The sequence below is a fragment of the Pyrus communis genome, chromosome 8 (genome assembly GCF_041283825.1).
Source record: "Pyrus communis isolate YQ-2024b chromosome 8, ASM4128382v1, whole genome shotgun sequence".
Taxonomy (NCBI): Eukaryota; Viridiplantae; Streptophyta; class Magnoliopsida; order Rosales; family Rosaceae; genus Pyrus; species Pyrus communis.
In genome coordinates this window covers 14,889,971-14,914,737 of record NC_142572.1, presented here as the reverse complement: position 1 = coordinate 14,914,737, position 24,767 = coordinate 14,889,971, and the positions used below count along the sequence as shown (strand labels likewise).

Sequence of the window (24,767 nt, the reverse complement as noted above, 5' to 3'; positions counted from 1 at the left end):
ATACTTGCTTAATTGAGGAAGCTTAGCTGACAATGTTAGCGCTTTGCCACCTTCGAGAAACTGACAATTTCATACATTTGCATGTTGCTGTGAAATACCACCTCTTTTTCCAACCGATAGATTTGCAGTTTGATTAATTTTTTCCGGAGATTTTTAAGAAATGATCAAGAAAATAAAAGGAACTAATTTTGAGTGACTGCTCACATCGAGGGAAAAAAAAAAAAGGTGACAATCAATAAACAAATAAATCCGTTGAGTTTGACTTCAAGTTTCCTAACTGATCAAGACAAGTTAACCAAACTATAAAATAATAAATAATAAAAAAAATAAACCCCATTTCATAACAAATCCCACAAATTTAAAAAGAAAATCACACCTCTAATCACATATTACATGATACAACATACATAGGAGATCAAAAACCCATGTAACTGAAGATGAATTCACAATCTGTAACCGGGAAAAAAAAAAAGGACGGGACGCACAATCTCGTTTGTAGTAACGCATAGCACACGCGGACTGACTGACGACGTCCAAGAGAAAGAATTGGCACAATGCAACCAAACGCAATAGCAACTCTGCCTAAAACCCACCGCCGGCCCCTAGTGTTAACGATAATACATCAGCTGGTGACCGGATGAACTGTTAGGATAGGCATCGTACATAGGTTGGGATCCGCCAGAGTTCAATGCCAAGGACGTGGCAGCAGCCTGATTCAAGGCAAGTTGACGCCGATAAGGCATCAAATCAGCTGGAGAATATCCTTGGTTAATACCAGCAGTAGGAAGAATCTGATAGGGCTGGACAGGAGGAGGTAGTGGATTAGAAGCTATCCCGGCAGGAGTTGGTTTGCTACCCCACGAGCACTGCATACACGGTCACACAAAAGAATAGATGTTTCATCAAGACAGATATACACTGTTTGTAATTTGATTTACCACCAGCAAAAGACGTACAGTACACATTGTTTCAAATGGTGTCACTGTCAACACGGGATTTCAATTGTGGTCAATTGAATGCATCGCAACCCACTGAAAGGCGTCAAGTGTCATGTGCACATGTGCAATGAAGAAAAGTATGAACGAGGCAAAGGAACTGCGTGACCATTAAAGTTTTCAAATCTACAGTAGAGTTTCTATTACCTTCATGGACTTTCCATGAACTATCCTGCCATTTCCAATTTGAATAGCCAACGCTGCTTCATCATGAGTGTTGTATCTCACAAATCCAAAACCTTTATCCCTCTGCACACGTACTTCCTCAATAACCCCAGCCCCAAGAGCATGAAACTGACTATGAAGTTCAGCTTGAGTAACCTGAAAAGGAAGACCAGATTTTCAGCGAGAGGTTATAGCTAAAAACATATTTGCACCCAAATATATAAGTCATAAGACCAACTTTAAGGCTTAAAAATTAAATCCAAATGTAACGTAGCCAGAATCAATGTTTAATCACCTCATGGGAGAGGTTGCCAACATAGACAGTTGTGTATGCTTGATTGTTTTCAGGGGCCTCTTCATTGGAGTTCTCTTGACCTCCATCTGCAAAATAAAGTAACCACAAAAACAAGCCATCCACATCAAGTCTTGTCTGAACTTCCCACTCAATCCCAGCATCACAAAGTTCGGCAACATATAACAGGGTCAACCATAAATCGAAGAACTATCTGCTTTAGCCAATTATTTAAATTGCCCTAGAAAATGCAAAGGTTAAACACCTATGGCTATATTAGACCAACGCGAAGGAAAATTTCACTGACAATGTCGAACTCACTACTGTCAGTCTTTGTTACATGAGACAACCAACACCAGGCTAATCTGATATGTTTATATTTCATCATACAGCGGCAGAGGAAACGGATTCAAGTAATGAAGGGCCTACATCTTGATCCCGTTTTAAAATTTCATATTTTCTCTTGAGCACAATCTTTAAATTTCATATTTGCTCCTTTGGCACAATCTTATCTCAAATGCCACAATCATTGAAGTCCCAGAAGGCCAAAACAAGAAATCCTGGGCTTAACACAACATCATAAGTACTGTGGGCCAACCAAGTCAGAAACTTTTCAAGCTACCTGAAGATCCATTTGTAAGCATAACAGCATTTTGATTGTCACTACTCTGCTTCTCTTCACTAGAACCAGCATTTTTGGTTGCCCAGTTGCATCTTATTTGCCTATTTCCAAGCCATTTACCTGTCCAAAACGCATCAATCATAGCACTACTGGTATTACTATGTTTCAACATCGATGAAAACTATGCAACATGACGCAACATTTTAGATGTGTTACCTGTTAAATCATTTATAGCACTCTGAGCATCCTGAAAAAAAATTCCAAGAGGCACTTAATCAGCTTATGATGTACCAGAGTTCTAAGAATGTAAAATCAACACTTGATAAACCAAAATATGGTGTCATGTTAATACCAACACTTTTTGGTACACAAAGTAGCAAAAATGATACGGAAAAACCAATTGCACTAAGCGTTGCTTTATGCATTTCATGTGCACCACTAATCACACGAAAGAGTGCAAAAAACAAGCTACCTTGATGTGATTCTAGGTTTTCAAACAAATGTGGGAGGAGATTTTCGGTGGGACGAATCTCACCAAAACTCTAGTTTCTACTCACAACAACTTAATACCTGCTGTTCACGGAAAGAAACAAAGCCATATCCCTTTGAGCGGCCAGTTTTGTGATCCCACATGACCCTTGCATCACTGCAAAAGATAAAAAGGACAATAAGAAAAAGTCTTGTAAACCTAACAGCAGGACATTTGGAATTTAATAGGTGATTCACACTGTTACACACCCAGGTGGAAACACAAATAAGTGGAACTATTATATTTCTACACCAAGTTTCAGCCCTGAGCCTTTAGTCCGTCAGTAACATGAACAGTGGATGAAAGCAATGAGGTGAAACTAAAACATGCTACCCTAGCGCCTGAGATAGAAATTTTATAAATTTGAAAACAGAAAACGATAATAAAAAGAAACAGGAACTCACGAACAACTAGGATAGACCCTGAAGCAAGCAAATAAAGTTGCATCTGTAACCTCTGGACTAAGATCACCGACAAATATATTGAAGTGCCCTGATCATTGTAAAATTGCATTAAAGGAATGAACCCTAATTAAATTGTAAGAACCCGTAAAAATAAAATAAAATTGTAAGCACAGAAGTAGAACAACTGAAGCTCAAAGCAACCTGAAGTATCTCCCCTCTGGCTATTGGCATATGCCCAATTCACCTTAAGGGCCTGACCATAACTGCAAATCAGATTTAGAAAGACTAATGAATATAATCAATCCTCGAAGCTATTGACAGACATACATGATCGAAGTAAAGAAAGGCAAGAGAATAGCCACACTTGTTCTAAAGTAAGTGAATGCTTACAGTTGGCGTCCATGCAGATTCATTATTGCAAGGGCTGCAGAATGTCGGTCATGGTAGTCAATAAATCCATACGACGACTGCAAAAATATATATATATACAGCCACATCATGAATTCATTAAGGAAAATCAATTTTGAAGTTAAAACGCAGGATTCCTATTTTGTTTGCCACAATTGACAATTTCATCAGCTAGTTACATTTTTTGTTTAAGAAATACATGATGTCACAAGATCAAAGTGTAAGCACTTGTAGAATCATTTCATGACTCCTAATGGGTAACCAATTGGCATACACTAGATGTCTTATGGATGTGTCAGTTTATCGCATATATTTCCATCTAACTGAAGGAAAAACAGAACCTTCAAAAGAACAATGACTAAATCATATACAATGATTCAAAAGAACCTGAATCATGTGATGTACCTTATCCTTTCTGATGAGCTTGCATCCTGCAAGAGGACCAACACTCTGGAAGACTTCAGCAAGAAGCTTATCGGTGACATTTACATGAATGTTTCCAACATAGCTGAAACCCACCATCAAATAATAAGCCTTAATTCAAAAGAAAATTATCCTTTTGAATATGAAATGGTGTGAACTACTTGAAGTTCCGCTGTCCACTTTAGCTAAAGAAACTTCAAGTAGACAAACATAAAGATGAATGGGAAGGAAAACATAAAATTCCAGAAATAGAGTAAAAAGAAGACCGCTATCTAACACTTACACACTGTTGCACTGAGACGGGTCAAATCCGGGAGGCAGATTTCCACTAGGGATAGGCTCCATCTGCATATTGTAAAATGTAGAAGGAAGATAAACAAATAATCCCAGAAAATCTAAGACCGTACCACAGATGATGCTAGCCCCAAATAATCTATGAAAGGGCACCAAAATCCCGAGAAAAGTATGAAACCAAAGAGTTCAAAACAAAATTCTGGCAACCAAAGGGTATATATAAACTTAAGGCCCCATTAAAAAAAAATGTAGTAGCAATATATTACTTGCTACTCTGTTGAATTACATAAGGTTTGAAACTCTGAATGAATCAAGTGAAACCCAACAACCTAAATCATCTAAGTTTGTGATCAAAGCAGGCAAACAATAATTTCTGCACAGACAACGGTGAGGGAGGGAGGGAGGGAGGGAGGGAGGGGGAGAGAGAGAGAGAGAGAGACCTGAGACATGGCAGCAGCGAGCACACCAGGATGGTACATTTGTTGTTGCTGATGATGAAGAAGGGCTTGCTGCATTATAGCTTGTTGTTGTTGTTGTTGTTGTTGCTGCTGAAGCTTCAATCTTTGTTGCATATTACACTATACTCCCTAATTTAATTATTATTTGATAATAAAAAAAACCCCAAAAAATAATCAGAAAAACAGAGGCAGATCACCCAGTAAATCCCAATTTTCAATTTCAAACAACATAATCAGAGCAAGTGCAAGAACATACAGAAAAACCAAAAGAATGAAAGATAAATTGAATTCAAACGTCAAAATTCTAAAAGGTCCCAAACTTTCAATCGAAATTCATCCGGGGGTTCTGAATAATTGAACTATTTTTTCACTTGAATGTGAGAAATTGGAGTGGCAGATAAGATAATTCATATAAATCGAAACCCAGAAACAAATATAAATTAAAAATATGGAAAAAGGAGGGGGTAGAGAGAGAGAGAGAGAGAGAGAGAGAGAGAGAGAGGGAAGATAGGAACCTGAGGGTAGAAAATGGAGCGAAACTCGGTGTGGCTTCTTCTGTGTGTTGTTGTGTCGGAGCAACTTTCTCACAGTGAAAGGCTGAAAAGCACACGACTAAGGTTCGGGTAGAATAAGAATGATAATTCCTTCTCTATGTCACCTATCTACGTTTTATCGTGTATCGTGTAATCAGTTTTTATCACATACTGTTTATATTTAATTTTATATAAAAAAATTTATAATAATTTATAATCCCACAATATATAATAAATAAATATAATTAAAAGATCTTCAGGATTTTCATAAAAAGAATTCGAAAAGAATTAGTAGAATAAGATCACTGTCCCATTAATCATTGTTTTTTTTTATTTTAATTATATTAACTTTTTCTGTCACATCAATATTTATTTTATTTATTCTGCCCCTTTTGGCTTTTTGCGTTGAGAAATGGTATATACGCCATTTCATATCGCCGTTTTTAAAATGATTAAAAAAAAAATTTAATAAAATACTTCTGAAATTAATTCTTAATAAAAATAAATGAATTTTAAAAAAATATTTAAAATGTTTTCTACAAAAAGCATCAAATGTTTTCTACAAAAAGCATCAAGTGTTTTCTTCAAGAAACACTTCAACTGTTTTTAGAGGTCAATTCCACTGAAATCGTTTTTAATCATTGTAAAAGCATATTTAAATAAGTCATTAATCATATTTGATAGGCTAAAAATAAGTACAAAATTAACTTCCTTTATTATTTTGTTCTCAAAATCAGGTTGGGGTTCAGTTATGGTTCGGTTTGGGCTCCCCAATTTGAAAGAAATTGCGAAGGATGTAGCATTGTAGTTTGCGAGCTCAATTCTCCCTCAAGCACGTTTAAATGCACCTTAAGAAAAACTTGTGTGAGGCTCAGATTGCGTAGCTCACGTCCACTTTACAAATGTGGATGGAAGAACTAATGAAAACTTGATGAGAATTGGAGATTTATAAAAGTGTAAGAAAATAAATCTTAGTCGTTGAATGCTAGACTAAGAATTTGACAGTCAAAAATAGTGGTGCGTAAGATACACCAAATAAAGCATGCCAAACCAATCTGATTTTTACACCCTTCAGATAAGGATGGCAACATTTCGGTTTGGGGACAGAAATACTATATCCATCCTCATAATCATGAAAATTAATCATATCGATAACTGCAAATTAATCATTGGGTATTATCCATAACCATACCGACCAGGTAATGGATTCCCCATTAGTTAACGAGTATATCCATTTTCGTCAATACAAAAAATATATTAGTTCAATTAAGACATTATAAGTTAGTAGATATTAATTTCGTCATTAAACATTTGATGTATAAAATAATCCAATGAATGGATCTTGTTGAGTATAAAAATTAAAACACTGATGATGTTGGCTTGTTTTTGATATCTCAATAAGAGCAATTTCACCCCTAAAGACTTTGCATCAGTACCCAGCGTATTTATCCACTCAAGTAAACAGTAATAGACCTCAATGAATAGTAATAGGCCAAAGCATTTCCATCCCTAAAACAAAAAATAGGCTGGTCAAATTTATTAAAATATTATTATTTTTTATTATAAAATAATAAAAAGTCATTATTTTATTTTTAATTTCTGACTTAAATTTTTTTTTTGGGGGGGAACGTGGACCGTTGATCTGTGATCGGACGGTCCAGTTTAAAAGTGAATTTCAAATTTTTTTTACCGTTGGAAATCCAATGGTTTAGAATAACTAGCCGTTGGAAATCCAACGCCAGAAATTGGGCCACGTTGCCCCCCTGGGGGAGATGTTAGTGCACCTGCGCCGCTGGGCCCCGCCTCTATTTTTGTTGCCTGCTAACTCGCACCCACGCGCCACGCGCCAAGCGCAACAACACAAATGGCCTGGTCCCAAGGTCTATCAAAAATGGGCTGGTCTGGATACCAACTTGGACTGGGTGCCAGGAAAACACACGGGCTAGAGTGAATTAATAGGGTGCCAGCCTAGTTTTTTTACTGGGTGCTGGGCTATTCCACCTCCGGTGGAATTGCTTTAAGCACCATTGAGTTCACATTGATTTTGATTCAAAACTTTACTTTCCTACAAAATACAACTTGTGTATTCTCAAGGTAATGGTTCAGTGAATAATGGATATACAAATATATATACAGGGGTGTGTTATCCACACACCCTTGTTAATTTATGTCCGTTAATCTTCTACAATTCATCCGATCCGACGGCCAAAAACCAAAAAGATGTAGGAGAAGTAAAATGGGGTGTGTGAATATCACACCCATATATATATATATATATATATATATATATATATATATATATATATATATATTATACTTATATTATTTACTAATCAGGTCGGATCGGTTATGGATACAGTTTGGGACCTCTATAACCATATCCAAAACCATAACCGAATAATATAAAATGTTTTTCCCCATATCCAGAATGTACCCAAACTTCCATAGCCAAATCCGTTCCATTCGGACGGTTATCCACGGTTATCGGGTTTAACGGTTAGAATTGTCATCCCTAGGCTTCAGAAAACCAAAAATGGAATTACATTTATGAAACAGTTCAGTAAATTATTTAATTGATCAAAATTCAAATGCCATAATTCGTAACAAAGTATAAAAACATTCCAACTTCTATATACTCTACAAACATGTAAAATTCCCGCCGGCGACTCAGATCAAATCAATGACCAATTACTAGCTAAACTCAATACCGTAATCCTATACGGCAATGAAATACGCTGATATCTACGGTATACAATAAGCAAATGCACGAATTCGATAGTACAAAATGGTTTCATTCAGTCCTCAATCATAAGTAAATCAATGCAGGTACGTGCACAAACTAAGTTGTTTCTTCAGTTTGTTCAGCATTTCTAAATTCGGAGCTCGTGCAGTATGTGCATCCACACCCCCCTTCCTGCCGAACGAAGTTCTGCATCCCATGTTCGGTTGAACCACTTTGAGAGGGACAATTGGTGAAATGTTCATATGAATTGATATGCAAAAGGTAGTGATCATCATAGGGCTGCTTGGGCTTCTTCAATTTGTTTTCTCGTAGGTCGACCGCATTTTCTTACATCCTTACCAGACAAAAGCTTCAATGCATCCTCGAGGGTGATTTCAGTGGGTTTCATATTCTGCATGTGTAATTAAGATAACCCCGATCATTAAACTTGGTAAAATTTTGTGCAATGTTGATCAAAAGTCCAGACGTAAAATTCTGAATGTATAAAAAAAAAAAAATACCTTAGGAACAGAAGCAATTGTGCGCCGATGTCTAACCGCAAACCCAACCTTCGCCACCTTTAAAATGACTGGTTGTCCATCCGCTGGATGGTCTCCCTGAAATTAAAATAAATCAGGGAAAGGGAGAGAGAGTAAGTTCAAGGATGATGAAGAGCAGGAAACGGAATTCAGCAATCAGAATGAAGAACAAACCAAGGTCACAGGATATCGCAGCAACTCCAGCGCATATTCAAGGGTAATCGAATTCACATCCTTTATCTGAAAATTTCATGTGAAAATATGGATTCAGATTTCAAATAAAAGCATGGTAAATCTTCGATACACGTGCATGCATACAAAGACAGAAGGAAGAGAAAAAAATAGGAGCAAAAGGCAAGTAAAAGGCATCGGTAAAAACATCTACTATGAAGGACAGTACATATTTAAGTATTATGGATATGATTTTGGACAATAGCTGGCAAGAAGATGTGTAAATGAACAGAACAAGAATACAATGTTCCAATGTGGCGTTACTATACAACTTCAACATACATGGGATACGTTGGCTCTTTTAGGTGCGTTAGTCTTCCTGTCTTCACCAAGTTGTACATAGCATCCGTAAGGACCTTTCTTCAGAAGAACCTGAAAGAGTACATAGTTTTTTTTTAGTGTAAACATAACTTGTAAATGATAAATTCAAGAAAAGCTACTACTCCACCATAAATCAACAAACTATCAGAATTCAAAGCAAACCTTTTCATTGGAGCCTGGACTTAGACCTAGCAGTTTTGGTTCCTCCACGCTGCTGTTCTTTTTTGGACCATCTTCTTCTTCTTCTTCTTCACCGTATAATGTCTTAGCAATGTATCTATTTGCAGCAACAAAAGGAAACATTGATCAATTATGGATAGTGGATTATCTTTAGCTGCAACTAAGACAAATTTAGGCCAACAAAATACAACTTGAAATTAGAAGAAAGTCAGCGTTTTCAGTTTGTTATGTTATAGAAAGGAGCCGGGTCTGATAACTCAATCTTTCTTTTCAGTTTAAATGACCTGGAAAGACAGTCAATTTACTTGCCAGCTTTGCTCGTATATGTAGGCACATGGCCACGGGCAATGAAACTGGTAATTGTTTGTTACTCTGAATTTTCCTTTTCCTTTCCTGTCACTTGTTATGTTCTTCGTATTGAACCCTAATTATACTGCTACCAGTAACAGAATAATCAACCACAATATTGCCGCACATGCATGAGATTAAGTTATACCATAGGTTTTCATACTCACTTGCACTTCGGGTGTTGATCACAACCTATAAAATAGCCTGCACCGAACCGACTCACTTTGAAAATCAAACTGCCTTCCATACAACTGAAACATGTACAAGTTAAGATTGCAATAAGTATTAGAAAAAGTGCTCAAGAAAATACTTTCAGCGTGAACATAAATTATATAAGACATACGGTATATCAATTCGTGTTAATGACAGTATATGCATACCATGGGCATGTCCTGCTTTGGTCGGGAAGAGAAGCAAACAAGAAGTCTCCAAATTTTTTTTCCATCATCTTCTCTACCTGTGATATTGAATGGCTTATTATAAATATGAAAGTTCTAAGTATAGGTATTTTACAAACGGAAGCTTGATTTTAACGGAGACCAAATGATGCAGCATAATGAATTAAGAATATTTTAATTTAATTTCCTATTTTTCTTGTTATCTTCCTGTTCTTATTACTTTCCTGCTTCAAGTAGGTTTAGGATTGTTTTCCTGTTTCTAGTGAGATTGCGGCATTATAAGTACATGCTTTGTAATTCAGTTGAGGTGGACTAGACAAGACATGAATGATTAATTAAACATATTTTCTCCCTGAGTATCTTTGTCTCTCTGCCTTCCCTTCTGTCGGTATGATTTATGTTCTAATCATTGGTCGTCTTCTTGAAATCTCCTTGTACTGTCTATCTATTTCCCTTCTCTTGAACTCTAATTCTCTCTCTCTCTTTCTAAATGCCTCTCTAAATTCTAAATTCCTGTTAATTGTTCTATACACCAAACCTTACCTGATGAATATGAACAGTGCTGGTACGCTCACAATAAGTGCTGAATCGGGTCCAATAATCTTTAAGGAGGCCTTTCCATTCAGTTAAGCCAGCAGACACATTATCAAGCTGATGCAGAAGCGAGAGACGAAGTAAAGAAGTCAGTCACCCGTAACATCAAGTACGTCGAATAATTAACAATGACAGATGAACAAAATTGCTTGACGAAAGAAATGTTATATGCTATATCTTTTATATTTCAAAATGAGTAAGCTTATACTGAAAAAGATTATAATCAATATAGATTTACCTCATTCTCCATGTCAGCAGTAAAACTGTAATCTGTGACCTCGGAAAAATGGTGGCAGAGAAATGCTGACACCTAAAATTAACCAAAAAAATAAAATAAATTGGGAGGCAACAAGGAATGTCAACATATCTCATGGACTCAGCAATTTGAGAAATCCCATGTTAACTACACCCTTCAACTATGAACTAACGAGAAACGAATGAAAAGACAACCAAGAAACCAGCAAAAAATAAGATAAAATGGCACAAGTTAGAAGTGACCAATATTAGAAATAGGAGGATAAAGCCACATAACAATGGACTTGCACGGATCTATAAGAAAGCATGTAAAGATCTTTGCCGTTTCTCTGATTTCCAGTAACTCAAAAAGAATGCCAACATACCATACGACCACGAAATTCTGGATGTAATACACGGCTTTTAACTGTCACATAGTTTCTATCCTGGCACCACAAATCAATAAGTCGTCAAAATATTGTCAGGTTAAAAATCATAATAAAAAGACCAGCCAAAATACTTCCTGGAGATTGTTGACAAGAGAACGTTTTAGAAAAATTCAGAAAGAATTCTCAAGAACATGCTTATTGTAATGCTATGAAATATCTAACTTTCCAAAGTACATGGTACAACTATTAAAAGGGTTTCTAAGAATATGAGACATAATATAACTCAAAGTTGTGCACAATTTCCGTCAAAACAATACATTAAAAATTATGATCAAAGAAAACCCAACAATTTGAACACCTTCAATTACCTGTAAAACCTTCAAAGTGCTAGCATATGTTGAAGGTCTTCCAATCCCAAGCTCCTCTAATTTCTTAACCTATGGAACACACCACCACGAAGATGAGACAACTAAAGCTAAAAAATAAGTACACCAGTTATAACACTAACTTAAAGAGCTTGTTATAATTAAACTTCCCATCTATGGAGTACATTCAAATGGTAAAATACCTCCGGGGGCAGCAATTTTGAAGTAATTCCTATTGCCAATAGTTTCATGGTCCCCCTTCCCAAAGAAAATAACTAAAGAATTCTAACAGCATTTCTTGTATAATGTAAAATTATAAAATTTTACCAGTGTTGCCTCAGAGTAGCGGGGAGGAGGTTGAGTATGGTGCTCCTTGAGTTCCACTTTACCAATACATAATGGATCCCCGCGCTACATAAACAAAATAAAAGACTTAAGAAATGAAAAAAGCAATGATAAATCTCGTATGGAACTGAACACAATCAGAGTTATACGTTGTCGTTCAATACCAAAGGCCCTTATCCTGAAATTTAGACGGGGCATGTGCATCCGAGCATATGTGGGTAGGGGCAATGGGAAAGTGACACAACGTAAATTTAGGTCCAAATTTACCTTCAAAGAATTAAGAAGTACAAAAGGTTCATCATGACTCTTCCCTTCCTGTTCTTTATATTTGACTGCTTGAGCTTCCACATCCTAAACATTAGAAATAAACATGCTCAAAACTCCACATATGCATGCAACACACTGCCAATTTAAGATGTGGCATCAAATCAATCGCATCAAAGTGAAGCTACATGAATAAAAGGGAATTTACTTTCCAAATCCTGACATCAGAACTGCCTTTTAAAAACAAATAATAACTTGCAATTATACGGATTTGTGCAGTTCCCAGTTTGGATCCTATGACTAATAGATATGATGAGTTCATGACACTAAAAGTTAAATCGGCATATAAGATCGTACAAGTAGCAGTATTTTAACATATCTTGGGAATTAAAGTGTATATCCATATAAAGAAAAACAAAGCAAAAGTCACACCATAACTGAGGAACATTAAGAAGATTCCAGTGTTTACCAAAACAAAATAGCAGATTCAGTTACTGATACTCAAGGACTCCCACCAGTGAGACAATTTTAGAAATGCAAATGTGTTATGACTGTGGCACACGAGCCAATTGCATACGTTTGCAACAACACTAAGATGGAAAACAGAACTATACCTCAAAGACGGCCTGATATCCAGGGAACTCAACCCTTGAGCACGAAGAGCGGAAAACAATGGACTCGCCAGCATTTCCAATATCGAGTTGTATCTGGTTAGATTTATGGGGAAATGAATTAGGAAAGAGATGGTGAATTTGCATTACATGTATATATGAATGGAACATAAGAACAAGGATATGAGGAAACGTCAACAAGTTAATGCATGTTCTATTTGACAAAGAATGTGTTGCTTTTATCATTGAACTTTGAATAAGTTATCTTTCAATCACGTGTACTCTTCTCAGCAAAGTACATGCTAACACCCAGGAATTGATTGAAATAGCATCAATTAGGTCTCCCTGAAATCCATAGTGAATAATCAAAGAATAGGAAGCAAACTGTGTTTTCCTCTCTGAATTTCATCCTATATTCAAGTTTAAGAAAGCAGAACAACTGTGATCCATTTTTCTCAGAAATAGAGCAATCAAGGTTCCAAGATGCAGTGTTACTCATAAGGTGTAAATTATTGTGTTCCCACTCTGATGACAGTTCAGATGCACACCACGCACATACTGAACTTTATAAGATAAAAACAAATAAAAGAATAACAATAAATTATAAAAGAAAAATACATAGTTTGAGGACAGTGGAAGTACTGCCTATAACAAAGTACAGCAACATATATTGAAGATATTCTAGAAATGTAACTACTTGTTCAAAAGGAAGAAACAACTTGGAAATAATTATAAAACAGATTTTTGCAGCCTGTATTAATTGCGATAATTGACCACTGGATAGTAATAGTTATAAGGCTATTTGTTCCCATCACTTAAATGAGAAGAATTTTCATAATGTTATATTCTAAGTTTCTAACCTGCTCAATTGTAGCAGGCTCCATCTGACATGCCACTGTCCGACACCAAATTAGAGTGTACAACTTCAAGGAATCTTCATCGAGTATCCCATGAAGCAAAGCTAGATTCCAAGAAGAAAATTTTAGTCAATTCACTAAAAAGAGCCTATGAACAGATGAACTGTACATCTGAAAAAACTTGCATAAAAAAACATGAAGAAACTTTAATGTAGCATGCAAAATTGTTAGTTACATGGCAATCTTCGAACATCAGTGGGTCTAATTGCTTCATGGGCCTCTTGAGCATTCTTCACTTTCTTAAAAAATTTGCGTGCAGTTTCTGATGCAAAATTCTGTCCATACCTGCATCAAAGGAATATTGTGTGTAATGAACAAACATATAGATCTCATTGCACAAGTATAACCACAAATAGCGAAAACCTGTAGGTCACTACTCATCACAGGAACAAGTATATATATGAACTAAGTTTTGAAACTATAGGTCATTTTAATCTCTCGCTTTCAATGCTCTAGACCAATGGTGATTTTCAGACCTTACAAAGCAAAAAACCTGTAAGTTTTGAATTGTAGGATAGAATAAGCATAAATTAAATTCCAAATAAAATGACAGCAGAAAGACATGAACATGCATATCATTATTCTGCATTACATCTAAATTTAAATTCCAAATAAAATAGAAGTCGAAATAACATGTATCAACAGAACCTTTCAATGACCATGGAGCGCACATCCTTACAGGCTTCATCAGAAATCTGCAGAAATTAAAAGACTTTGGTATTAGAAAGACTGATAGATGTCGAACTCAACTAGAGATGAACTATACATTGAGACAGTGTAAATCAAGCGCACACATGCAAACAATCAGCATACATTGTAGTAATTATCATCACAAAGAAACGAAGTACAATTACAATTCTAAGCAAACTCAACAATTGAAACTTAGCAGCCTTGGACACTGACACTATGCCATAAAATCCATCGTTTTACATTGTGCAGCATAAAAGAAACCGATTTGCAACTGAGGAATTTTAAACACAACAAACCATTCCGCAAGAGCAGTTCAATTGAGTTATGAAAATAATTAACTAGAAAGAAGAATGTTATAATCAAGTAAAGATCCTATTTCAAAATTTTCCTTTTAAGATTACATTGGTTCAGGTTATCCCAAATCAATTGAAAATTGATCACCTAAAGAGAAGGCAATAGAAATGTTAAAAAGGAACCAGCCACCAAAAACATTGACAGACAACATGAAACTCAATCAAGAACACATACTGTAGGGAAAATATTCAAGCAGCCAAAAAGATACCTACATGTAGTCCATCTGTTCGGGTGTAAGTGATCAGACCCGCTGCTTTACCATCAGATAACTGAACCCCCTCATAAAGTTTTTGTGCAAGCTGCATATATAATGTATCTTCCATTAGCCAGAAAGTCTGTGTATCTATATGATGCATATCCTTAAAGCAAATATATATGTATATTCTTGAAGCAAATATATATATATATATATATATATATATATATATATATATATTATCAATTCAAAGCATGAATTATAAGATTAACTGCATCAAAGAAAAGACTTGTGGCTAGAACAGAAGATGAACGTTGAAGTAAAACTTTTACAACTCTTTCTGTTAATGAAAAATGTTACTTCATTTCAGGACATCTGCTCTTACAATTCCAATTAGAAAAATAGAATCAGAGCAGTTAGTTCACCATTAGGCTGGTTTTGTTTTGTGCAGACATCTTTCTGCTTTATATGAAGATAATATAACTATACGATAACAGTACAGAACATAAACAACAATGTTTCAATGATACAACATTCCATATGAACTGGATAACAGCCGTTACAAATCTGGGCATTGAAATTGATGTAATAGTGGAGAAACTTATACTTATGAGCAGAAGAAACAACTTCAAAGCTATTAAAAACATTATACTTTAAAGCAAGGATAATGAATAAAATATATGGATAATTGTCATTTTAGCTTTAGAGTTTAGATGGAAATCAGAAGATAAATGCTCTCAAGCCCGCACCTTCATTGTATATGCTGCATTGAAATGCAATTTGTTTGCAGCATCCTGCTGAAGTGTGGATGTTATATACGGCGTGGGAGGATTCTTCCGCATTTTGCTTTTCTTAGAATTGACAACTTGAAAATTTTCTGAATTAATCTGCTGTTCAATTACTTTAGCCTCGGTATGAGAACTGATGGAAAATTGATTTAACTTCTTGGAATCATAATGGGTCAAGTGTGCTGGGAAGGATGGGGCATTCACTGATGAACCCTTATCTTTTTTCCTCAATTCAACTGCAGTAGTCCAATATTCCTGCGGTTTAAATTCATCAATTTCCATTTCCCTATCGCACAGAAGAGCCAATGCAGCAGATTGGACTCGCCCCGCAGACTGGCAACCTGGTAGTTTCCTCCATAACAGTGGTGAAATGTTAAATCCAATCAAATAATCAAGAGCACGCCGTGCAAGGTAAGCATGGACCAAGTTCTCATCAATTTCTCGTGGAGTTTGCAGCGCGCTTTTGATAGAGGCCTCAGTGATTTCATGAAAAACAACCCTGGCTACAGTAATATCTTCACGTAAAGCATCCTGTTGTTGCAGCATCTCAATAATATGCCAAGCAATAGCCTCTCCTTCACGATCAGGATCTGATGCAAGAATAAGAGTTTCTGCTCTGATGAACAAGGTGTGAGAAATAAGAAATTCAGAAACATAGCTCCAAAATGATTACCATACACCAGCATATCCTAGCTAGTATTGTTAATAGCTTGTAGCTAATTGAATCAGAATGAAAATGATAAGAAATCATACCCTGTTAGTGCAACCTTTATAGTTTGCAGATGAGTCCAGGCAGCAGATGGAACTTCCCACACCATACTGAACTCATCATCAGGACGTACAGATCCTGACCTAGCAGCCAAGTCCCTTACATGACCATAGCTAGGAAGAACTTCAAACATGTCACCAAGATAACCCTGAATAACCTTCGCTTTTGTAGCAGACTCCACCACCACGACAGTTTTCCCAGTTGCGGGGTAAAGCGGCTTCAGTGTCATTTTTCCATGAGGTTTCACTTTGCCTATTTTTTGTGGTAAAAGTTTCTGTGGCGACTTAGTATCTGAATTTACCAATTTTCCCTTTCCCATAGAGTTCCCGCCTTTCTTCTTTGGCTGGGGTTTTGTTGAAGAACCATCAGCAACTTCTACGGGAGTTTTCGCAACGAGGTTCAACTGAAAGACTGCAGTGTTAGTTAAAATATTGTAATGTAAAGATTTTAATCCTAATTCTACTAAAAAAATTATAGTTACTATTTGCTAACCTCTGAAACATCCGCCGACTTTTCGCCTCTTTTGGTGCTACCAGATTTCTTCGGTTGAGAAGTAACCTTAGAACTGTGTGTTGTAGCAGCTTCTGCTGGAGGATTTGCGGCAGAAATTTGTTCTTTAGTTTTCTTGCTTTTTGACCTCTTTTTCCCTTTGACTTTAGAGACCTTGGTATCATTACTTATGGGAGAATTGGAAACCAAAGATCCCAATTTTCCAGCCCCCTTCTCACTTCCATCTTGCTGTTCGGTTAAAGCTTCTACATCAACATCTTTGGAGATGCTAGAATCAGTAGCTTTGGTTTTGCTTTGAGCTGCTAATGCCTTTTCCCGTTTCTTGCGTTTGTTAAGCTTTCTGAAAAAAAATGTATTTCCACTATTCATGCCATCTTGGACACCCACACTCTCTCCTTTGTATATAACAGATGGAACTTGAGAGAAAAACCTCTTGGGAAAAGCTCCCGCGCTATGATTAGTTAAACCTAATCTGCAACTATTCTTAAAAGAGACACAACTGATAATACCAGCAGGCCCTAAAGAATTAAGCGAACCATGTTCTAAATGAGAATGAATGGTAAAAGCACGTTCAGACCCATCACTGGTTCTTCTGAAAGAATGAAAATTTGGCCCAAACTTTGAATGGTTGGCCGTGATCATGGAAGAAACTCCGGATTTCTTTAACCTAAGCTGAGAACAATTTCTGTATACATTTGCTGTCAAATTCAGCGAAGATGGTAAGCAAGCACATGGATAAGCCTCAAACGCCCTCCACTGCATCTGGAAGATCAAAAGTTGCACGTCACGATAAGATTTTTAGGGAACAAGCATACTTGGACAAATATTGAACACACATACACACACAAAAACAAAATCAAATTCCGAATATCCCAGTGTTGCATTAGTTAGCACAAACAACATAATTTAATCAAACCCAACAAGAATGTATACATATGTTCGTATTCATCGGTAAAATGTTCCATTAAGTGAAAAGGTTCCGTACTTGAGTGTCCAATCAACCAAAACAGACCATCATTTTACACCAAATTAACAACCCAGAAATATAGCCAGCTAGAAATGGTACAAATTGGTGCGGGGAAAGGCATGAAATTGAAACAAAAAGATGGAAAAAAATAGAGAGCATGAAAAATGAAAGGGAAAAGTGGGAACCTTGGCCATGGAGCGGCGGAGACGGAGGGCGGAGGAAGCTAAGGTGTTTGAGAAAATCAAGGAGGAAGCGGGGGCGGTGGACAGTGAAAAGGTCCGTTGAAAATGTATCATCGCCATGACAGTTTCATTTGCTTAACGCAAGCAAAGATAAGAGTGGAGTTTCGGATGTTCTGTTATACTGTATGAGAGAGAGTGAGAGATGGAGAAGGAGAGGCTACGAAACGAGGGTTTAGACCAAAGGGTTTTAGGGTAGGTTTTCGGATTCGGGTGATGATCCGGGTACTGGCCTTTAATTTTGTTCCCATATTTTGGCCCATTCCGGGGCAGAATTTCTTCTCTTTGGGTTTCTTGTGTCAATTAATCATGTTATTCGTCTTTTTCATTTTCAGTCTAAGTTACTTTCGTTAAACAAAAAGACTAATACAAGGTAAAGAAAATTCAAAAAACAGCTCAAAACTTAAATACACGCCCAATAAAATAAAAATAAATAAATACAAAATAAATGCCCAAAATAATCCAGCTGAAAAAACAACATAAACCCTAAAAACGGAGAGGAAACTAGCAGCCACCACCAAGTCAAACGCACCTCCATCGCAAGGCCACTGCTACCAAGAGAACGAACCAAATGGAACAACTGGATCAACGGAAAATAGGGGTGAGCGAGCCACACGTAGAGTGATCACTCCCATAGTGCAAGTTGCCCTTTAACAGCCACTCAAAACCCGTGTGTCATCGAGGAGAAGTACCTGGGTCGAGTAGCATTGGTCGGTAGTTGAGGACAAGAAGCATCGGAGCAAGAGAGGTGCATGAGGGTTCCGATATGAGACAAGCTCAGGGAAGTTGAAACAAAAAAATAAAGCAAAAGTAAAGCAACGCAGGAAAAATGAGAAACAAAGGAGGAAGGCTTCCCTCTCCGCCCTGCGTCTACACTGCTCCATGTCCGTGTATTATTCGACAAATATGTTAAAACAATATTTTGGAAAATTCAGCTATTTTAATTTAATATTTAATTATTTATATTTTTCAATAATATATAAAAAACACATGAATTTTATATGGAATATTATTGAGAAATGTGTGAAAATAACGTGAAAGGTAAGTATGTACGTATATAATATGTGTATGATACGTTGAGGCTTTAACAACGTGTAATTTAACGATCATCAAAGCATATATAGAAAATGAAAATATTTAAAAAAAATATGTACATACTTATTTAATATACGTATTATATGCAAATTTATTAACTATGCTAATCTTTTTTATGTCCATTAAAAATTGATTGTCTTGGACATTCGATGAAATTGGAATTCATAAAAAATTAAAAAAAATTAACGAAAAGATCAAAAAAATTTAATTTTAATAAAAAATGACAAATAAAAGTGTATTAAATAATACAAAATAAAGATAAAAATGTAATTTTTCATTAAAAATAAACAGTACTGAGGATATCACATTAAAACTTCTTAAAAAATTAGCATTAGCATGGCCCACGCTTTTGTCAAATTGTACACGATCGTTTGAAGCCCTAAAGTAAACCCAGGTGGATCTGAGCTTTCCCCCAAAATCCCCAAAATCAAATTGGCGGAAGACGAAATAAAAGTGAAATTAGGGATTCCTAGCGGAGGCAGTCTATCACTCAGAGACAACACGACTTCCTACTGTTTTCAGACTCAGCGCTGCAATGGATCGGCAGCCTCACGACTACGCCGCCTCCGCCATGGCCTACGCCCAACAACAGCGCCAAGCAGCCACCAGCCTTCAACAGCAGCAGCAGCCACAACAACCGCCCCAACAGCAGCAATTCGGGTACCCGCCCCAAACCCAACAGTTCCATGGAGGCCCACCACAGTTCGTGGGTCCCCACCCTTCTCTGCAGCAACAATTCCCTTACCATCCCCACGGGCCGCCGCAAGTCCTTCCCCACGCCCCGCCTCACCCCCACCACCTCCCTCCTCCGTCCTTCGCTCCCCACCTTCCCCCTCCATTGGTTCCCTCCCCCTTCCACACAGGGCCCACCTACGACTCTCCCCAGCCTCCGCCGTCTGCTCCTCCGTCCGACCCGGAGCTCCACAAACGGATCGATAAGCTTGTAGAGTACTCCGCCAAGAACGGCCCGGAGTTCGAAGCCATGATCCGGGACAAGCAGCAGGATAATCCCGAGTACGCTTTCTTGTTCGGCGGCGAAGGCCATGGCTATTACCGCTACAAGCTCTGGATATCGACCCGGGCTCCAGGCGGATCTTTCAACCCAGCTGGATTCCCACCCGGGTCGATGCACATGCTGCGCCCGCCCCCAAACCCCATGATGAACGCGCCTCCATCTGCGGCAATGATGGGCGGGCCTCCGCCGCCTTATTTTTACGAGCAGCAGCGACACGGGCAGTCGTTCGGAGTGTACGGGCGGACAGAGTACGACCAGTCTCCATCCAAGCCCTTCAAAGGGCTCTCGGGACCGCTTCCCTCTGAGGTTGCAGTGGAGCTTAACAATGTGCTTATGACGCTGAATGGGACCAAAGAGTCGATTAAGGGAGCGAAATTTTGGTTTATGCAGCGGTCAAGATTTGCGCCGGCATTGGCTGAGGCTCTTCGGGAGAGGGTGTTTGGCTTGGATGATTCTGAGAGGCAGCTTCATGTGATATACCTTGCAAATGATATTTTGTTTGACAGGTAATTCTAGTGGTGCATTGTTCATTTGTTGCAATTGCAGAATTCTTGTTTGCTTTTGCCTGCTTAACTGTGATTTGTTGCTTTTGCTCGGATATGTTTTGGGTCGAGTCCAATGGAATGCAAGTCAAAAAAGATACATTTTTTGTTTTTTGAGCTGTGCCGGCGATTTTAGTGGAAACATTTACTTGTGTGATAGTCTATTTGACATCTGGATAACAGCCTACACTACATCTCACAGAAGAATCATATTTCCATGAAATCGTTGGAAGTTTTAACAACATTAGTTGTTATAGTTCTTACTTCTGAATAACACAGTTAATCCATGGGTTAGTGCTTGGGTGATGTTTGTTTTCCATTGTGTACAAAAATAAGAAGGATGATGGGTGTGGCCTTTGAACATGTTTGTACGGAGACAGAGGCTTTTCTTTTCTTCTTTTTTTTGTTTTTTGAGGGGGGGGGGGGGGGGGAGGGGGAGCGGGGGTTGCACTGTTTTGACGTGTGCTAGCTGCGGGAAACAAAAAAGCAATGTATACTTTTTTCGTAGGGATGATGGGTGAACGTTTTACAGGGATATATATGTGTGTGTGCCCTTTTCTGTTGCCACAGGGGCTGGCAGATCAACAGATCATCTATAAGTTTGCCATAACTCTTGTTTCTTTACAGTATGAAAGAGCTGGTATTGAAAAAGCTCCGTCTTTCATACAAGTCTCTGTTTTTGTTTATGTGCACTACAATCCTTCAAATATCTAGCCTCAAGTCTTTAGTTTTCTGAGTGTACGGTGATAGTGTCATTAAAGAATTTAGAGGTTTCTTTTCTTGTTTGCCTTTTGTTTTCTTTGGCACGGTTGGTTGATGATAGTCTGAATAATTCTTTGATCCCTTCTTTGCCTTTGAATTTACAGCTCGCATCGGCGGACTGTTGAAGGCCTTGATAATGAATCACTTGCTTTCAAACCTATCTTAGGTTCCATGCTTGCAAGGATTTATCATAACCCTCAAATCACAGAAGACAATCAATTGAAGTTGCAGCAAATTTTACAGTTATGGGCTTCTAAGAACATTTATGATCAGGATACTATTGATACATTTAGGAATGAGATGCTTGGTGGACCATCAAGTAATACTTTTACGGGGATTCCAAAAGACTTATCCACTGCTTCAGCAGAATCAGCAGCAGGTAGGCAGTAGGCTTCTGTGTTGTATGTATGTCTAGGCTACTAAATTTCGGGCAACTGGGCTCTATAAACTGGTTTGTCCTACACTTTAATTATCTTTTTCTTTATTTTGATGCAGGATTGCCACCACAGACAACAAACCACAATGCATTTCAATGGCAGACGGATAGGCAAAGTTCTGTATCCAGTTCACTTGATCAAGATCACCTTGATAAACATGCAGTTCCTGGCCAAGGCATGCCTCTCTCTATGCCTTCCCAGCAATTTCTTCCGAATTCAGTCCCTCCTGTTGCTTTTCCCGGGTCCATGCCCATAACATCTTCCGTTCTACCAGCAAACCAACAACCCCCACCCCATTTACTGCCAGGCCAACCTGCTAGTGGTGGGGAGAAGTTGACACCATATCCGTTGTTCCCACCTGGTCTTATTCCTGAGATGGTCAGAAAGATGCAGATTGGCAGTGGTGTGCCATACTCGCAGATGAGCCCTTTGGACATTCCAACTGTTATACCTCCATCCACTGTACCTCAGTCAGAAATTCTCGATAGAGTGTCGAAATTCTTCAAGGAGATTGGAGAAGTTAACCCTTCTGAAGGGCCCCTTCATAATTCAGATGGCAGGGACGAGGATGATTACGAAGGAGAGCCTGTGGCGCGCAAGGGTGGAGCTTGCATCCCTCCACCCCCAAACCTGCAGATAGACCCTGAGACGGGGGCTTATGCTGATGGAAGTGTAGATAGAAAGAGTGGGTCGGGAAGGTTGGGACTAGGGGCCACAGCTAATCCAAATGAGGCAAGCCAGTACGATGATGTTTATTCTTCTTACAGGAAACAAAGAAGCACCAACTACCACTCATCCATGAGTGCACGAGCTTCAGCGAGGTGAAAAACAGACCTGATTAGGAAATGCCAACTTCTTCCTTTTGTTTCGGGTTTTTGATATCTTTTCGATATTGTATTAATGTTAATGCATGGAAGAAATAGTACTGCAAACATTTTACCTGACTAACAGATAAATTCAGAATCTTTAGTTCATGCAAAGTTTCCTTTCATTCGTCTATCAAACATTTTTAACTTTGATCCTACGTGACAACGAAGAAAGTACAGAACATTTTTTCACTTCTGCAGTGATTGGACACGGTTCGGGTGGTGGGAGGGGAGAGACCAGAATGAGTATTACTTCTATGTTTTTTGATTTTTTTTTTTTTTTTGGTCTATTGACATAACGGGAAGGTTTTGGATAGGAATTTTTCACTTGTTTGTGAATTTGTGTGATTCCACGGCAATTAAGTTCCTCTTCGTTGTGATTTTTCGTTTGCCGTGTCCTGCATGCATCCATGATCCATTGTTACAACTACGGATGTGTTGAAGAATATTTGCGGGGAAAGGAGAAAGGGAGTGGGTTGCGGGGCTGGTTGGGGGGTGGGGGTTTATTACTTTTGCTTTTTTTCCTTTTTATTCTTATTATATATTTTCTTTTACAGTCCACGTGGCAATATATCATTGGACTCAATAGGAGTATAGGACTCACATGTATGCCTTGTCAGCACATTCACTATGTTGGGGTGGGGCTGTAGTGATGGGGTGGTGATGATGGTAGTAGAGGTTGCGGTCATGTTGAAGGTGGTGTGGCTGGTGGTCATGGTTGGTGATGACGACAGTAAAAAGATGGTCGTAGGACGATGTGGTATGGTGGTGATGATGGCATGACGTTCATGCCAATGACAGTGGTGACAACGATGATGACAATGTTAGTGGTGGGGCTTGAGGGATGGTCAGGGTAAGATGGTGGTGATGACATTATGGTGGATAGTGAAGCATATTATCAAAAAATAAAAAATAATGAATTCCGTCAAAATCTTAGGGATAGGAATAGAATTTGATATGACAATAACCCTACTATAAAAGCACCCAAGTCCATGATTTTTTAAATCCCTTAAATCAATGAAATTTTGAATATACCTAGACTTTTATAGGCTCGCAAAAAGTTGTAATTGAATACCACAAGATTTTAGTAAATTTTTTAGAGAGAGAGAGAGAAAAAAAAAAAACTTTATTTGTTGACTCCTTAAAAGTTGTATTGAATATATCTAGATTTCCGAAACAAGTAAAGTCCATCAAATTTCATATACAATACGCTCCCCTTAAGCTTCAAGGAGAATATTTGTATTCGGGTATCCTTTTAGGCAGGGGGTGGCGGCGGAGGAGTTTGAACTTGTGACATGGTGGGAGTTGAAAAATTATAGGAAAATACCTCAAAATGGAACAATGTCTTAATATTGGGACAGAAATAGGACAAACATGTCATACACAAGCCATGCGCACCATGCACAAAATCAAAATTACTAAAATACCTACATATAGATACTAAAAATCATCACCCCATTGCATCACTATTCTCATTTGGAAGAGAGAGATGTCGAGAGAGCTCTCTGAGCTCTGAGTTTCTGGGTTGAGCTCTGATTTCAAAGAGAGAGAAGTCCAAAGAGTGGCGAGAAAAGTGAGTTGGGTTTTAGGTTGACCTCATAGATCTAATTTCGAACAAAGGGATGCAAGAGAGAGGTGAGAAGAGTGAGCTGGGTTTTGTACCATATTTTATGTTTTGGCCGAAAAGTTCCATTTTTTCCGGCAACTAAAGCTTCGGTAGGCATAGTAAGGTAGGGTGTTTAGTTTCAAGTTCCTTCATCAATAATTTATGGAATAAATGAGTTGTTTGTAAGATAATTAATACTTAGAAGTTAAATTTGGGTTTGTGTTTCATGTTCGGGTGTTTGGGTTGTGGAATAAATTTCAAGTTTTGACGTATTAGAAAACTGGGATGGAACAATTTTTGGTTCCAGTGTTCAATTGCAGAAATTTGTGAAAATTTTTCCGTAATGTGCA

At 37.8% G+C, this 24,767-nt stretch overlaps 3 protein-coding genes across 4 annotated transcripts; 1 reads left to right on the top strand and 2 right to left on the bottom strand.

Annotated features, from left to right (window-relative positions):
• Positions 1-213: 213 nt before the first annotated feature.
• On the bottom strand, positions 214-5,224 carry LOC137717783 (RNA-binding protein 208). 2 transcript variants are annotated; one of them, XM_068457271.2, is made up of 13 exons: positions 5,106-5,224; positions 4,573-4,719; positions 4,122-4,183; positions 3,821-3,923; positions 3,398-3,474; positions 3,209-3,270; positions 3,008-3,095; positions 2,645-2,720; positions 2,291-2,321; positions 2,075-2,194; positions 1,456-1,541; positions 1,143-1,316; positions 214-866 (listed from the first exon to the last, which is right to left on the bottom strand). In XM_068457271.2, exons 2-13 carry the CDS (start codon positions 4,702-4,704, stop codon positions 609-611), a joined length of 1,269 nt encoding a protein of 422 aa, XP_068313372.2. In that variant the 5' UTR covers positions 4,705-4,719; positions 5,106-5,224; the 3' UTR covers positions 214-608. The 2 variants fall into 2 exon arrangements, with proteins under 2 accessions (XP_068313372.2, XP_068313373.2); XM_068457272.2 differs by lacking the exons at positions 3,008-3,095; positions 3,209-3,270.
• Positions 5,225-7,667: 2,443 nt separating this feature from the next.
• On the bottom strand, positions 7,668-18,258 carry LOC137718390 (uncharacterized). Its single transcript, XM_068457930.2, has 22 exons — positions 18,041-18,258; positions 16,871-17,650; positions 16,363-16,781; positions 15,571-16,225; positions 14,838-14,924; positions 14,230-14,276; positions 13,757-13,866; positions 13,525-13,625; positions 12,668-12,760; positions 12,057-12,140; positions 11,772-11,855; positions 11,448-11,516; positions 11,077-11,136; positions 10,695-10,766; positions 10,406-10,513; positions 9,845-9,921; positions 9,632-9,715; positions 9,099-9,213; positions 8,898-8,987; positions 8,559-8,624; positions 8,367-8,462; positions 7,668-8,257 (listed from the first exon to the last, which is right to left on the bottom strand). The coding sequence occupies exons 1-22, from the start codon at positions 18,155-18,157 to the stop codon at positions 8,138-8,140; spliced, it is 3,534 nt and encodes a 1,177-aa protein (XP_068314031.2). The 5' UTR covers positions 18,158-18,258; the 3' UTR covers positions 7,668-8,137.
• A 1,267-nt stretch (positions 18,259-19,525) lies between these two features.
• On the top strand, positions 19,526-22,925 carry LOC137717891 (SWAP (Suppressor-of-White-APricot)/surp RNA-binding domain-containing protein). Its single transcript, XM_068457394.2, has 3 exons — positions 19,526-20,710; positions 21,613-21,887; positions 22,004-22,925. The coding sequence occupies exons 1-3, from the start codon at positions 19,725-19,727 to the stop codon at positions 22,768-22,770; spliced, it is 2,028 nt and encodes a 675-aa protein (XP_068313495.2). The 5' UTR covers positions 19,526-19,724; the 3' UTR covers positions 22,771-22,925.
• The last annotated feature ends 1,842 nt before the right edge of the window (positions 22,926-24,767 follow it).